The sequence below is a fragment of the Gobio gobio genome (genome assembly GCF_949357685.1).
Source record: "Gobio gobio genome assembly, chromosome: 4".
In the NCBI taxonomy this organism is placed as follows: domain Eukaryota; kingdom Metazoa; phylum Chordata; class Actinopteri; order Cypriniformes; family Gobionidae; genus Gobio; species Gobio gobio.
In genome coordinates this window covers 13,488,731-13,503,588 of record NC_137100.1, presented here as the reverse complement: position 1 = coordinate 13,503,588, position 14,858 = coordinate 13,488,731, and the positions used below count along the sequence as shown (strand labels likewise).

The 14,858-nt window shown below is 40.0% G+C and overlaps 1 protein-coding gene across 5 annotated transcripts in view; it reads left to right on the top strand.

Annotated features, from left to right (window-relative positions):
• The window catches only part of pou2f3 (POU class 2 homeobox 3), a 48,175-nt gene that overhangs the window by 12,961 nt on the left and 20,356 nt on the right, over positions 1 to 14,858 (top strand). For 2 of the 5 annotated variants that reach the window (XM_079816009.1, XM_079816012.1), the window contains exons 2-5: positions 11,939 to 12,024; positions 12,410 to 12,466; positions 14,161 to 14,195; positions 14,694 to 14,795. In XM_079816009.1, coding sequence (XP_079672135.1) covers positions 12,418 to 12,466; positions 14,161 to 14,195; positions 14,694 to 14,795 — 186 coding nt within the window. In that variant the 5' untranslated portion in view covers positions 11,939 to 12,024; positions 12,410 to 12,417. Of the gene's footprint in view, positions 1 to 11,700; positions 12,025 to 12,186; positions 12,467 to 14,160; positions 14,196 to 14,693; positions 14,796 to 14,858 lie in introns of those variants that run through there. The other 3 variants (XM_079816011.1, XM_079816010.1, XM_079816008.1) reach the window with 3 other exon arrangements.

The following is a 14,858-nucleotide window of genomic DNA, read 5'->3' as shown; positions in this document are numbered from 1 at the left end:
CACCTGCAGAAGTAGCGCTGGGACGCAAGCTAAAAGGCCCATTGGAGAGAGCCTTGCATAGACCACCGGACCCCAATAACCCTGCCTATCCAATCCTTGAGCGCCAACAAAACCTCATCAAACTGGTAAAGGAGAACATTGAACAAGCACAGGTCAAACAGAAACGCTACTACAACCAACACCGCAAACAGACGCAGTATCAGGTGGGAGATGTAGTTTGGGTGCGGACTCATCCTATGTCCAGAGCGGATGAAGGGTTTATGGCAAAACTTTCTGCAAAGTGGAAGGGCCCTGCGGAAATTAAGTGTCTCGGACCTGTAAATTATTCTGTTTCTTTTTTCAATGATGTTCATAATATTGAAACTTACCATGTACAAAATTTAAAGACTTGTCATGGTTATGACAAGCTTTCTTCTGAAGGGGGGGGTATGTAACAGACTCAGGCCTGTTACTATGTTTACTCCTACTGAGGGTACTACTACTACACACCACCAGAGGCACTAGGGTGCGTTAGGAGGCGGTATATACCCAGGTGGGTAGTAGAGTTAGCCAGATTTGTTGGACAGAGGAAGCATGGCTTACCTGCTGTGTGGCCGCAAACTACTTTGAGTCCTGATTGGGAAACTTTGGTTTTAAGCTCAGTCAAAAAGGACTCTTTGGTGATACTAGCATTCACATCCCTTTCTGAGATTGCATGGATTGCAATTTATTGTCAGTGTAGGTTCATTGCCTTGTGGATCTCTTGGATCTTAAGCACAAAGGATCGTAAGGAATACCTGCACGTTTATCATCGTCTACGTCTTTCATCAACTGGTATCGTGCATCTGTGGACTATTTGCTATAAGTGTTTTGTTTATCCTGAACACTGTTGGGTCCTACTTCCACAGGTGGTCTTTTTTGTATGGACATTGTGTGTGTTGGTTTTCAGTATCCATTGTCGCATAATTTTGTTTGGTTTGTTTATTTTGTTTTGTTTTGGTGTTTAGATAAAGTTGCAAGAACACTGTTTATTACCTGACTGTTTTGTGTGTTATATACCTGGTTATATTATGTCTAAGAAGCACTAGTTTGTTGCTGATTCCCTTCCCTAAAAATCAGACTTATAGCAGCCTTTAACTTAAAGTAGTTTAGGTAGTTATAACACAGTGGGAACTGCATTTGCATTAATTAGTCCCTGTAACATTCAATATGATTGAACCACTTTTTATGCAGTACGAGAAAAGGGGGGAAAATAAAGTGCTTGCAGGATTCTTAAGTTAAATTAAATGTATAAAATGTAAGCTGTTATAAACAGACCATATGTATTTTTAGACCCTGCTTTAAAGGTTCACAGTTTCAGTTTACAATTGTAACATGCAATGTTCTAACATTTTGATCTGAACAAAAGAAGCACTAGCATAACGGCACGTCACTTATATTAACGTTAATATAGTTCTCTGCTAGTAACGGGGGATGAAAGAATAGTTCCAGCTCCTGCTTCGATGTACAAAGCCAAAGTGTGGGATCATTTCGGCTTTCGTTACAGACAAGATACAATAGAGATTCTAGTACGCTAAGCTAAGAGATTCTAGTATGCTCATTTTTACCTCCTTGTACAAGTTGGGCACAGCGATGTCCGTAATGTGCTGGCGGGATGGTATTGTGTAGCAAGGCTCCAAAGTTTTCAGCATATGACAGAAGCCTGCGTTCTCTACGACACTGGAGAGGGCGTATATCTTTGCAAATGAAATAAAGTACTGACTGAGTTATTTCGGTTGCACGCGTTGAGGTTGGTGGTAGCTTTGATGTGTGAACTTGCTCCAGAGTGAGTTGAAGGGGATCCTCTCTTTTAACATTAGCCGTTTGCTGCTGCTCTGTTATCCGTACATCAGAATGGTGCCTCGTTATGTGCGCTCTCAGATTTATTGTGTTCTTCGAATATTTGACATTGGCATTGCACATTTTACACACCGCAAAATTTTTGTCAATCTCTTTTGTACCTTGTCTATAACGAAAGCCGAAATGATGTCACACTTCGGCTTTGTTCACAGAAGAGGGAGCTGGAACTATTCTTTCATCCCCCAGCAGCGAACTATATTAACGTTAACATTAGTGACATGCTGTTATGCTAGTACTTCCTATCACTGTTTAAGTTCAGAGATAAGAAGACTGTGATCTAGCGGTCGGAATATAAGCTGAACAAAATGAAACTGCCATGAATCTGTATGATTTTATTTAGTTTTTTTTTTTTTATATCGATATTGCGTTTTTGAGAATCTATAGAGTATCGCCAAACAAAATATTGCGATACTCATGTGTATCGATATTTTCTTACACCCCTAAACACTAATAGCGAGATACAACCTCAATCGAATGATAAGAGCAAATCATTTGTAACGAGAGCTTTCTAATTTCTTATGAGAGCAGTCTCAGTACTGTGATACGGTCTAAATCCTGTATCCTCAGGGATACAATTTCTTTATAAAAAGGAGCATAGTTGTGAGGATACTGCCTTTTCTAGTATTTTTGACAGAAAGGGTAGATTTGAGATTGGCCTGTAATTGACTAATTCTGTGGGATAAAGTTGCGTTTTTTTTAATAAGAGGTTTAATAATAGCCAGCTTAAAGGTTTTCGGTACATATCCTAATGACAAAGATGAATTAATGATATTAAGAAGAGGATCTATGACCTCTGGAAGCATCTCTTTCAGTAGCTTAGCGGTCGTGATTTCGGTATAGGTTTGAGCATACTTGTTGATTTAGCCAATTCTTCCTCTCCTATAGCAGTGAATGAATGGATTTTTTCTCAGTGACACTACAATACACTGTCTGATGCGATACTGTAGTAGTGTCACGGTGTGTTTGGGTTTTGTTTCATGTTCATGTTTTCTGTTTGAGTTTATCAGTCATGTTTGTCATGTGATCCTACCATGTGCTCCATTGTCATGTTATTCGCTAGTCTCTTGTGTCATGTTGTCATTGTTTTTTTTAGTCATGTGTTCTCAGTTCAGTTCTGTCATTGGTTCATTGTCTTGATTGTTCACAGGTGTGTCTTGTTTAGTCATTAGTCTTTGTGTATTTAAACCCTCATGTTTGCCATGTGTTCTTGTCGAGTATTGTTTCCTGTAACCACGGTTGAATACCATGAATACCATCTCTTTTTAACAGATCAGGTCTGCCCCAAAAGCTTTTCCAATTGTCTATGAACCCTATGTTATTCTGCGGACACCACTTAGACAACCAGCCATTGAGTGAGGACAGTCTGCTAAGTATCTCATCACTCTGGCGAACAGGAAGGGGGCCAGAACAAACTACATAGCCTGACATCATACTTGCGAGTTCACACACCTCTTTAATGTTAATTTCCGTGATCTCCGACTGGTGAAGTCGAACATCATTAGTGCCAAAGTGAATAATAATCTTAGAGAATTTACGATTAGCGTTAGCCAGCACTTTTAAATTTGAGCAGCTGAGATGAATGGTTAGTGTCTACGGAAACAAAGAGTGATGGGAAACAATGACAAAGAACACGTGACTGATAAATATAAACTTAAAGTCCATGAAAGTGAAACTATTAACAAACGGGTCCAGATATCCCTGACATAGCGCTCCCTACCAGTAGGAGCGACCTCGCACTGTAAAAGAAGTGAGGGAGGGATGGAGGGGCTTTGGAGGTGGCTGAGGCGATGACTCAAGGAAAGAGACAAGGGACGATGATATCCGGACGACGACGAAGCTGACGTCAACTGGTTGATGACAGACGGAGGTGGAGCGAAGGATGGAGAGAAAAAAGTTTTTTTTTTTAACTTGTGGATTAATCTTAATTGTTTAGCGATCGCTGACTAAAAGACTTTTTAAGTGATCTCATTCCTTTAAGATGCTGAGTTTCAGATAAACATGTGTTCATGTGAACAGGGCATGTTAATCAGTCAACAGTGGCTAGCGGAGAAGTAGAAGAACTTGAAAAGCCTCCCGCATCATTCAAATCGCGTGTATGGGAGCATTTTGGCTTCCCCGTAAAATATAATGATGACGGAAGAAGGGTGGTGGACAAAACTGTAACAGTATGTAGGCACTGTGGCACGAGAAAGCCGTATGAAAGTATGCATGGCACCTGCTGACGCCCGTTTCACACATACTCCGTTTGCAGTGCGTATTTTTTCCGTACCCATGTTAACGGATACAGCTTTCACACTGCACGCGGCTTCGTCAGTGCTTTCCAGGAGCGCGTAGGCATACAGCTGTGCTGATCGTTTCCGCACAGTTTATTTTTTGATGTGCTGGCGCTGAATTAAAGTAACAGCGCATCCGCATTAAAACAAACATGTATCAATGCGAAAATCTAGTAATTCCACCACAGATGCATATAATGTAAAGTCTACTCTGTTTCAAAGTCAACACATGGCTTTTTGCCTCGAGTAAAGCAAGGAAAACGGCCTTTAAGTAAACTAGGAGAAATAATGGAGAGCACCTGTCCTTTCTTGGAGGTGGAAAAACAAAGTTCTTTATGACCTGCAGGATTTCTTGTAAAAAGATTTAAAAACGAAAGAAAAGACGAGAGTCGGTTTTTGTCTATCGTAAGTTTTAATTCAAAATGTTTGTTATTTTAACATAGTCTATTGCCTGTTTTTGCAACTTGCATGAGCAACGTAATATATACATATAAATATAAAGTAATGAATTCAATAAAACGTTGTTTCAGTGTAGTGCGTTTAAACATGATATCTATAAAATAGTGTATAGGCTTACAAAGAGAATTGCTATGCTGACAAGTGTGAGAGGCCTACTCTCTCCCCTGAGAATGTTGACATCCTAATCTTTAAAAAAAAAAGAAGCTCAGGCCCATTTTCACGTCTCAGGTTGTTTTTTACATGTTACACTTTAACAACTGAGTAACATTTGATTTATTCAGATGGTTATTTATTTATTTTATTTTTGTTTACACCAAAAGTTCTTTGTTAACCTATAAACCATATACACTCACCTAAAGGATTATTAGAAACACCTAATTTTAAAGTTAAATTTCTCATTAATGCAATTATCTAATCAACCAATCACATGGCAGTTGCTTCAATGCATTTAGGGGTGTGGTCCTGGGCGAAAATGCCTTGTTGATGCTAGAGGTCAGATGAAAATGGGCCGATTCAAGCTGATAGAAGAGCAACTTTGACTGAAATAACCACTCGTTACAACCGAGGTATGCAGCAAAGCATTTGTGAAGCCACAACACGCACAACCTTGAGGCGGATGGGCTACAACAGCAGAAGACCCCACCGGGTACCACTAATCTCCACTACAAATAGGAAAAAGAGGCTACAATTTGCACGAGCTCACCAAAATTGGACAGTTGAAGACTGGAAAAATGTTGCCTGGTCTGATGAGTCTCGATTTCTGTTGAGTCAGAATTTGGGGTAAACAGAATGAGAACATGGATTCATCATGCCTTGTTACCACTGTGCAGGCTGGTGGTGGTGTAATGGTGTGGGGGATGTTTTCTTGGCACACTTTAGGCCCCTTAGTGCCAATTGGGCATCGTTTAAATGCCACGGCCTACCTGAGCATTGTTTCTGACCATGTCCATCCCTTTATGACCACCATGTACCCATCCTCTGATGGCTACTCCCAGCAGGATAATGCACCATGTTACAAAGCTCGAATCATTTCAAATTGGTTTCTTGAACATGCAATGAGTTCACTGTACTAAAATGGCCCCCACAGTCACCAGATCTCAACCCAATAGAGCATCTTTGGGATGTGGTGGAACGGGAGCTTCGTGCCCTGGATGTGCATCCCACAAATCTCCATCAACTGCAAGATGCTATCCTATCAATATGGGCCAACATTTCTAAAGAATGCTTTCAGCACCTTGTTGAATCAATGCCACGTAGAATTAAGGCAGTTCTGAAGGCGAAAGGGGGTCAAACACAGTATAAGTATGCTGTTCCTAATAATCCTTTAGGTGAGTGTAGGTTATGTTAATACCAAAAGTTTTCATGTAATAAATGGAAAGCAAATAAAAATAGTCTCCTCCCCCTTTTATTCTGATCCGGAAAATGATCCTATCCATGACTTATGATCCGTAGTGTGATCCGAACCGTGAGTTTTGTGATCCGTTACACCACTATGCGGCACACAAGCGAATGAGGTGGAGCCAGAGTGCCTGAGGACTGAGGCAATGCGGGTGCGATGGAGGACACCGGTGTACCTGAAGGGAAGAAGGAGCCCGTTGCAGCCATAGGGATGGAGGAGCGTAGCGGAAGATCTGCAAGTATGTGGTGGAGGTGGAGTGACGACTGACCAGGAGGGAGCCGGTGGGATGAGGGAACCCTGTGGAACCGTAAGGCAGAGGATTTCTAGTGGAGCTGAAGGTGTGAGGAGCCCAGACATAGCCCACAGGTCAACGGGCCGAGATGGAGCTGTATGAAGGTCTGAATAACAAAGAAACATTTCTAACTAGTAAAATGAGAAGCTCTCTGTTAATAACAACTTAATGAATGTTCAAAATTGAAAGTTGCTGTTTTTAAAGACTTTCATGCTCATTTGGGAACTCAGATGAGTCTAAATCCAACTGTCAACTGATTCCAAAAGTTCACGTAGTAAAAGGTATGTTATTGCAGCATGAAATATTGTAGACAATAGTTATAGCATGCACAGTTAGCCTACTGAAAGATAATTAATTTAAGTTAATGGCCAGTGCTGTCTGCTTGTCTCTTCTCTTTTTTTCTGTTTTTGTTGTACTCTTATCTTCAGAGATTTTGCTTGTTTAACGCAGGTGTCATCACTAATGGTTAATCATAACTTGTAGAGAGAATCTTCTTTATTTCACTAACTGCAACACTGCTTCAGTGTTACTTTTACTATCTATAGATTGGGACCATATAAAAACTGTGCTCCCATGTGTACCCATAAAATGTAACTGTGTTTTTCTTGATTAAATAATGTTACAATTATTTGGAAAATTGTCTTGGTCTTTATTTAACTATGAATACACACTGAGAAACATGATATCTAACACAAGTTTTGTTGTGGTCGTGCTGGGATCATACCAGCACCCAAAAGACAACATATGCTGGCCCACCAGCACTACAAGCTGGTCCCAGCTTGCAAAACATAGGCCTACCTTATGCTGGTTCACCAGCACTCCCACTTCCCATGCTGAGAACCAGCAACCAGCATCCCTTATCTTATGCTGGTTTCAGCAGGGTTTGTTATTAAGCTTGCCTCTTTTGTTATGATGATCTATCCTACAATTCTCAACTATTGACCAATGTAAAATCAACCATATGTAAAAAAACATGCAAATTGTCAATAATGGCTTTATGCGAGCATTGTCTCCTCGTTTGACAGAGACTGAATGCTGCCCTCTTGTGTACGGTTTCTGTGACATTCACTCTGGATGTGTGATGGTAAAACTAATCTTTAGATCATAAAGTTATTAAACTTGTGAATGTGAAGTAGGGGAGATAAGAGATAATAAGAGGTGGTCCTCAAGAGGAGAGTAAATAACCTAGAAGTACAATGAAAGTATCTAAAGTAATTTCAGGATGTTTGCTATCATTTTAAATGATCAGAATGCATCTATGACAAAGGGGTTCTAAAAATATGGCTTCTTATTTAAAAAAGTGTTCATGTGGCTTTTTTACATCTGGGTGTAAACGGACCATCTGATTGAATCTGAATCAAACCCATGTGAAATTGTAAAGATAATTGACCTCTTCTTAAAACACCTTCAATAATCAATTTTTTATTTTACAAATAGTCATATTTATTTTCTTAAAGCTATTTTAAACAACATAAAACCCACCAAATGGAGTTGAAATTTCAATTGTTTGCATTTCTGAAACAATATGTTGAACACCAAAGTTGTAACCTTCCTAAAAACAGCCTAAACAGAGTTTGTTGAGTAAAATGAATGAATAAATGTCACTGAAACTAATAAACATTTTATTCAAAAGGTTCTTGGCATGGTAGTTTTTCTACAGTGTTGAACATGTTAGGCCATTAGGGACTACATGTGGAAAGATATATATGATTAAGCATCTTCTGGGTCTTATCAGAGAAGGATTTGGTGTACTTGTACATTGTTCCTATCAAATAAACTAAAAATTAAAAAAGAAAATGATAAACTAAACCAGTTGTGTAGCATTATAGAAATTATACCAGTTTATACTTCAGAGATTTAAATTAACAACAGTGCCTTATGGTGGGGTAAATTAAAAAGCTGGCTCAATTTACCCCATAGCATTTGGCTCACTTTGCCCCATAGCTGGCATTTTGGATAAAACTAGCTAGCCCAGGTAATGATTGGGTTTACCCATGGTTCTGCATGGTTTTATCCATTTTATCCATATATCACCGATATAAATATTTTAGACCTGGACAAATTTGCTTTGATGCAACAGCCATTACATCTGTTATGGTAAAATTTTACTTTGACATATACCAAAAACAGTTTTGTGCCTTCCACTCCTCCCATGTGCTTCTCATTTTCACAGTCTGGCAGAAATGATGGGAGGATCCAAAATATATGGTCACATGACAATAAAATTGTACAGTTGCCAAAAAGATAAAGGGGTGGGTCAACTTACCCACTGATTCATCTTACCCCACTCTCCAGACAAAATGCAGTGTACATCTGCACAAACACAAGCTATGGCATTCCCGACAAACAAACGCAGCTGTGCACACTAACTGCATTATAACCGATGTTACTCCCTGGCAAGTTTATTTTTTCAGTCTTTATAAAAGATTATCGGGATGACGCAACCCATTTGAACTGGTTCGAAAGAACTGTTTCATGGTGGAAATTAGTCAGATTTCGGAACTAATCCTGCACATCATGGAGTCATGAGAACCTTAGTGGGCGAATTCATTGGAATAGTGTGGGCCGTGGGGAATATATAACTAATCTCTTTGGATCCAGTTTATTAACTTTAGGACGTCAATGATGAGAATAAAATACTAAATGGATCAACTTAATTACGTAATCTCAGAATTTTGGTGAAATCCCCCCCCCCCCCACCCACCCACAAGAGACCCATTTAATGGGCGGTTTTGCTTTTAATATCCATTTTTACATTTCCACATAACTCTGGCTAGAGAAACAATCGCTTCATCTCTATTGTGCAATGAACTGTAACTGTAACCCTGCCAGAATTATGCTGTAGACTTGAGATATATGTTTGGAAAAATTATACATATATAGGCTATATACCAGTCAAAAGTTTGGAAACGTTACTATTGTTCATCAAGCCTGCATTTATTTGATCAAAATACAGAAAAAAAAAAACTGTAATATTGTAAAATTGTCATGGTGTGTAGCACAGGAACAAACTGAAGAATCTGAATTGAACAAACTTTAATATGAACTCTCAGAAACAAGGCTGAACAGCAAGGACAACACACTCTAGCATAACGGTTACCAGACAAAGAATGATTGAACAGGGAAGAACTTAAATAGCAAACAGAAACTAGATAATTAACTGGACACAGCTGAACTAAACTAACGAAGGTAACCAAGGAAACAGACAAGTGGCAGGAAACAGTGACAATGGAACAGGTGATAGAATCAAAACACAACTGAAAGATCAACAAACAGACAGACGTGACATAACTACCCCCTCCCGGTAGGGGGGCGGGCACCCCTGGAGTCCTTGAGGACCAAGGCAGGTGCGCTGGAGCGAGGACAGTCTCCTCGGAGTCTCCTCTGGACTGGAGACAGGAGGCAGAGTCCTCTCTGGACGCTGGTCAGGGGCTGGAGACCACTCTGGACTGGGGACATGAGGCGGAGCCATCTCTGGACACTGGTCAGGGGTTGGAGCCATCTCTGGACGCTGGTCAGGGGTTGGAGCATCTCTGGACGCTGGTCACAGGCTAGAGCCATCTCTGGGCTCTGGACGGAGACGGAACGTCACTGGGCTCTGGATGGAGACGGGATGGTTCTGTCCAGAAGTCTGAGCCAGTTCTCTCCCACTGGACTCTGGACGGGAACTGGAGACCTCACAGGACTCTGGACAAGGACAGGAGACCTCACAGGACTCTGGAAGGGGATTGGCTGTGTTCTGGGCCGGCACGGGACACTCTCCAGACACCGGATGAGAGCTTCTCTCCAGCTCAGTCCAGTGGTATCTGGGAGGTCCATGGGCTGATGGTAATTCACCCCGATCCAGAACAGAGACTTCAGTGTCTCATCGTCATAAGGGCAGTTACTGGTAAGATGGAAAAAGTTTTCCGCAAAGGCTAAAACTTGTGGCTCTTCTGAGCCACAGCCACAAACCTTGCAGCGTAATCCTTTTTTGGTCCGGTAATCTGTCACGGTGTGTAGCACAGGAACAAACTGAAGAATCAGAAGATCTGAATTGAACACAAACTTTAATGTTAACTCTCAAAAACAAGGCTGAACAACAAGGACAACACACTCAAACATAATGGTTACCAGACAAAGAATGATTGAACAGGGAAGAACTTAAATAGCAAACAGAAACTAGATAATTAACTGGAAACAGCTGAACTAAACTAACTAACGAAGGTAACCAAGGAAACAGACAAGTGGCGGGAAACTGGGACAAAGGAACAGGTGATAGAATCAAAAGACAACTGAAAGATCAACAAACAGACAGACATGTAACATAAATATTATTACAATATAAAGTAATGTTTTTGTACTTTAAAGTGAAAGTGAGTGAAAGTGACGTGTGGCCAATGACCCATACTTGAAATTTGTGCTCTGCATTTAACTCATCCAAGTGCACACACACAGTAGTGAACACACACACCGTGAACACACACCCAGAGCAGTGGGCAGCAATATTGCTGCGGCGCCCGGGGAGCAGTTGGGGGTTCAGTGCCTTGCTTAAGGGTCTCACCTCAGTCGTGGTATCGAGGGTGGAGGTGGGCGCTGATTATTCACTCCCCCCACCGACAATTCCTGCCGGACCTGAGACTCGAACCTGCAACCTTCTGATTACAAGTCCAACTCTCTAACCATTAGGCCACGACTCCTGAATCCTGAAAAAAGTATCACAGGTTCCAAAAAAATATTAAGCGGCACAAATGTTTCCAACATTGATAACAACTGAGTATAAATTAACAGCATATTAGAATGATTTCTGAAGGATCGTGTGACAATGAAGACTGATGCCGAAAATACAGCTTTGCATCATAGAAATAAATTATATTTGAAAGTATATTAATATAGAAAAACATTATTTTAAATTTTAATATTTTTCAATATTACTGTTTCTTCTGTATTTCTGATCAAATAAATAAAAATAGTGGTAACACTTTACAATAAGGTTGTATTAGTTAATGCATTAGTTAACATTAACTAACCATGAATCCTCTGTTCAGCGTTAGTTAATCTTTGTTAACATTAGTTAGTAAAAATGCAGCTGTTCATCGTTTGTTCACAGTGCATTAACTAATGTTAACAAGATTTGAATAATGCATTAGTAAATGTTGAAATTAACAAAGATAAATAAATGCTTTAAAAGTGCAGTTCATTATTAGTTCATGTTGTGAACTAATGTTAACTAACCTTATTGTAAAGTGTAACCAAAATAGTAATGTTACCAAACTTTTGACCGGTACTGTATCCTATCTTGTTCAGTCGAACCCATTCTCTTACAAAGCCTAGTAAAAAAAACATCATAAATCCAGCCTTTATGCATAGTGCTACATCTGAATAAATATAGCTTTGCCATATTCAATCAAAGACCAGGCACACTTTAAGTTTGCTAATGTACACAGGCAGAGTTGCATGCATGCTCTTACTCTCAAGCTTTTCGAAGTTTGCTGTCTGCCTATTGTTGTTTTATGCAAAAAGTCAGACTCTGGATAGGACACACGAGGGCCTTATGCAAATGACGTGTCTATCGGCTGGTGTGGGATACTGAAGAGGTGAATGCTCTTCTACTAACCCACTTTGCTAAATGTGTTTCTCTGAACCTTTTTGAGAAAGGTTCACTCAGTTCACCTGAGAACAGCACCACAGAAGCAGGGATTTAATCTACAGAGCCTGGATCCGTGGAGCTTTGCTTCTGTAAGGTAAGTGTAGACATACTTCTCAAAGTTCTTTTTTTTTACTTGTTTATCTTCTCCCAGATGCCTGTTCCCTTCTCAAGCAGTGACCGTTTTGTGGAATCATATTGTTTTGCATTGTACCTGTTCACAGCTCTAGATATTGACAGATTTAAATGTTTTTGACTAGAAGAGATTAGGGTGGAGAGACAGAGTGATTGTGGTGAATGGGGATACCCTTGCTCTTATGAATATTACAACAAGCCCTTTACATAAAGGAGAGCATTTGAAAGCTGGACACATTAGAATAAACCTCAAGATCATTTTACTGGCTGGGCCCGGGCATGAATTGCCTCAGTGTCTGCATAAAGTTGTGATCCTGTAGGAAAATCAGCTGTATTTATCATTACAGATATTAAGATGAGCACAGAGGCTGTTGAACAGACAGAATCTCAGCATGAACCAGCTGGTAAGGAGCCTTTTCCCTCTCTGGAATATTGTCAATTGCCTTGAAATGGTACAATTACCTCTTAACTAATGTATGGTGTACATATTTGAACGCAAACAACATGGAAGTATTCTTCAATCAATTATATGCCAATTATAGTTTTCTGTTTACGCTATTTAAAGTTGGAAAATAATATAATTTATAAGTGAGGTTTACAGTATTTAAAAACGATATTCTGTGCTACATTACAAATATAAATCAATTTAATAATTTTCTTAAATCATTTCACTGCTTTTATGTCCAAATGTGATTTTATCGAGGGTATTTTCTGACAAATTTCAGTTATTGAGCCTTTTTTGAACATTGCATCAATGTTTACATGTGTGAACAGTGTTTGTGATTCACCTTCACATTCAATTGAAATGAGGATCATAATTTCACGAACTGCCACCGGGCTTCTTTACAATAACCGTTTGTGGTTATGACCAAAAGTTTAACTCTTTGTGTTGATGGGACACTGGTCATGCTCTCAGGCAAGTCTGTGCAAATGGCTTTGTGCCAACCTTACTAGTAATGTTCAGTGCATTATACATTTTCCTTTTACATTTCATTTGTCACCCCATAGATATGGATTGCACTTTAAAGGCATTCTTGCAACTTCTGTTTTGTTGAATACAGAATACAGAGATCATTAGGCGCCTAGGTGTGCGATGCGTGCAGGCTGATTGATGTGAAGTCTACCAGGATGTATGTGGCGGTTTGTTTGCAGTGAAGCGCTCATAGCCTCGGGGCGCTACTGAATCATGGCCTGGTTACAATGGCTTCAGTACGGAACTATCTCGCTCAAATGAGGAACTTGAGAGAAATGAGGATTCAGAGAGAGCAGTGTATTGTCCCTTAATGTTAAATATATATTTCATTTATGTTCCGTCACCTCTTTGGTGTGAAGTGTTTGGATATGGATTAGGGTTCAGGTTAGACCTATCAGATGTCCCATCAGGTCACGTGATAACTACAAATATTTGGATTGTACGAAAGAAATGTCCTTCATGTTTACAAACATCTTTATATGAACCTACATGAAGTAAATGTTCCTTTCATTGTTTTGTCATTTTAAGGACATTTCAGGGATCTTATCAATCAGGGATTTTAAAGAAATATGATGCAATCAAAATGGAGGAAATAGGTTACAGCAGGTTTTATAATCATAATATTGAAGTTGTGTGCGTGTGTGTGACCGAGTGAGAGAGAAATACAGAGGGTAAGAGATGCACCTGGAGGTCTGTAAGTATTCAAATGTGAAGGCCTCTAAAAGTTGCCATGGAAACTCATTTGCATGATCTGATGATTTCCATACTGGAAGTTTGGCTCAGGAGAAGGGTAGATTTCCATATTGTGGAGCGAGTGAGTGCCGTTCTAACCACGGCCTCATATAGATTTGAATTTCAAATGAAGAGAGATTACCTGGTATTGACGACCTTTGAACCACCGGCTAACCCTCCTCGCTCAGTTTAATGGAACATTTGGGAGTTTGTTTTTATGGTATGGTGCATTATGAGTCATGGAAACCCTTTGAAAGAAATAATGATACAATTTTAAATGAAAACTAGTATGTTTTGTAACATTAGCTGGATCCCTCAGGTGGGAGGCATGTCTGAATGTTAATGCATAACGCTTACTTTGATGCTAAGTGTGATTATCTTTTCGTTTTCCAGATATTGAACAAAATGGCATTGACTTCACCAGACAAGTGAGTACAAACTTTGCTTTACTTAATATTCATCATCTGAAAACGTGCTGTTTTGGTATTCTGAGCAGCGCATTGCTCCTCTTATGGGGTGAAACTCTGGGAGTTCAAGGGGAAATGGCTTGAAAGATTACAAAAGTTTTCTAGTGTTACACTACGTGAGACATTTGAGTCATAATGAATAAGCTTCATTAGTTCTTCAGATCAGCCTGTCATATGATCTAGTGGTGAGGACAGTGAAAACTTTCGTGCACAGGAACTAGCTTCGGGCTTCTAAGGGCATTTGCATACTGTGCCTGCGGGAAGGGAAGGAATGTTTGTTAAAGGCCCTCTGCAGAACGAGTCCTGCAGCCTTACTGGTCTCTGAGTACACACAAAGAGACCATGTATACACACACAAACACACATGCCTGAGGACCAATACACAACAGTGAATCACTCCATATCTTGAAATGTTCACCAGGCTTGGGTTATCTAACGAATTCTTTGTTTCACGTACAGATTAAGACTGAGAACCTGAACGATTCACCTCATTCTGGATCGTCACACAAGACATGCCACTTAACTCAGGGATCACCGGTGCCCGTTGGCCAGCTTACTGGGGTACGTCTCAGTCATAGAGAATCTATCACAAGCATGTTCGGATCATATATTTTACACAGACAC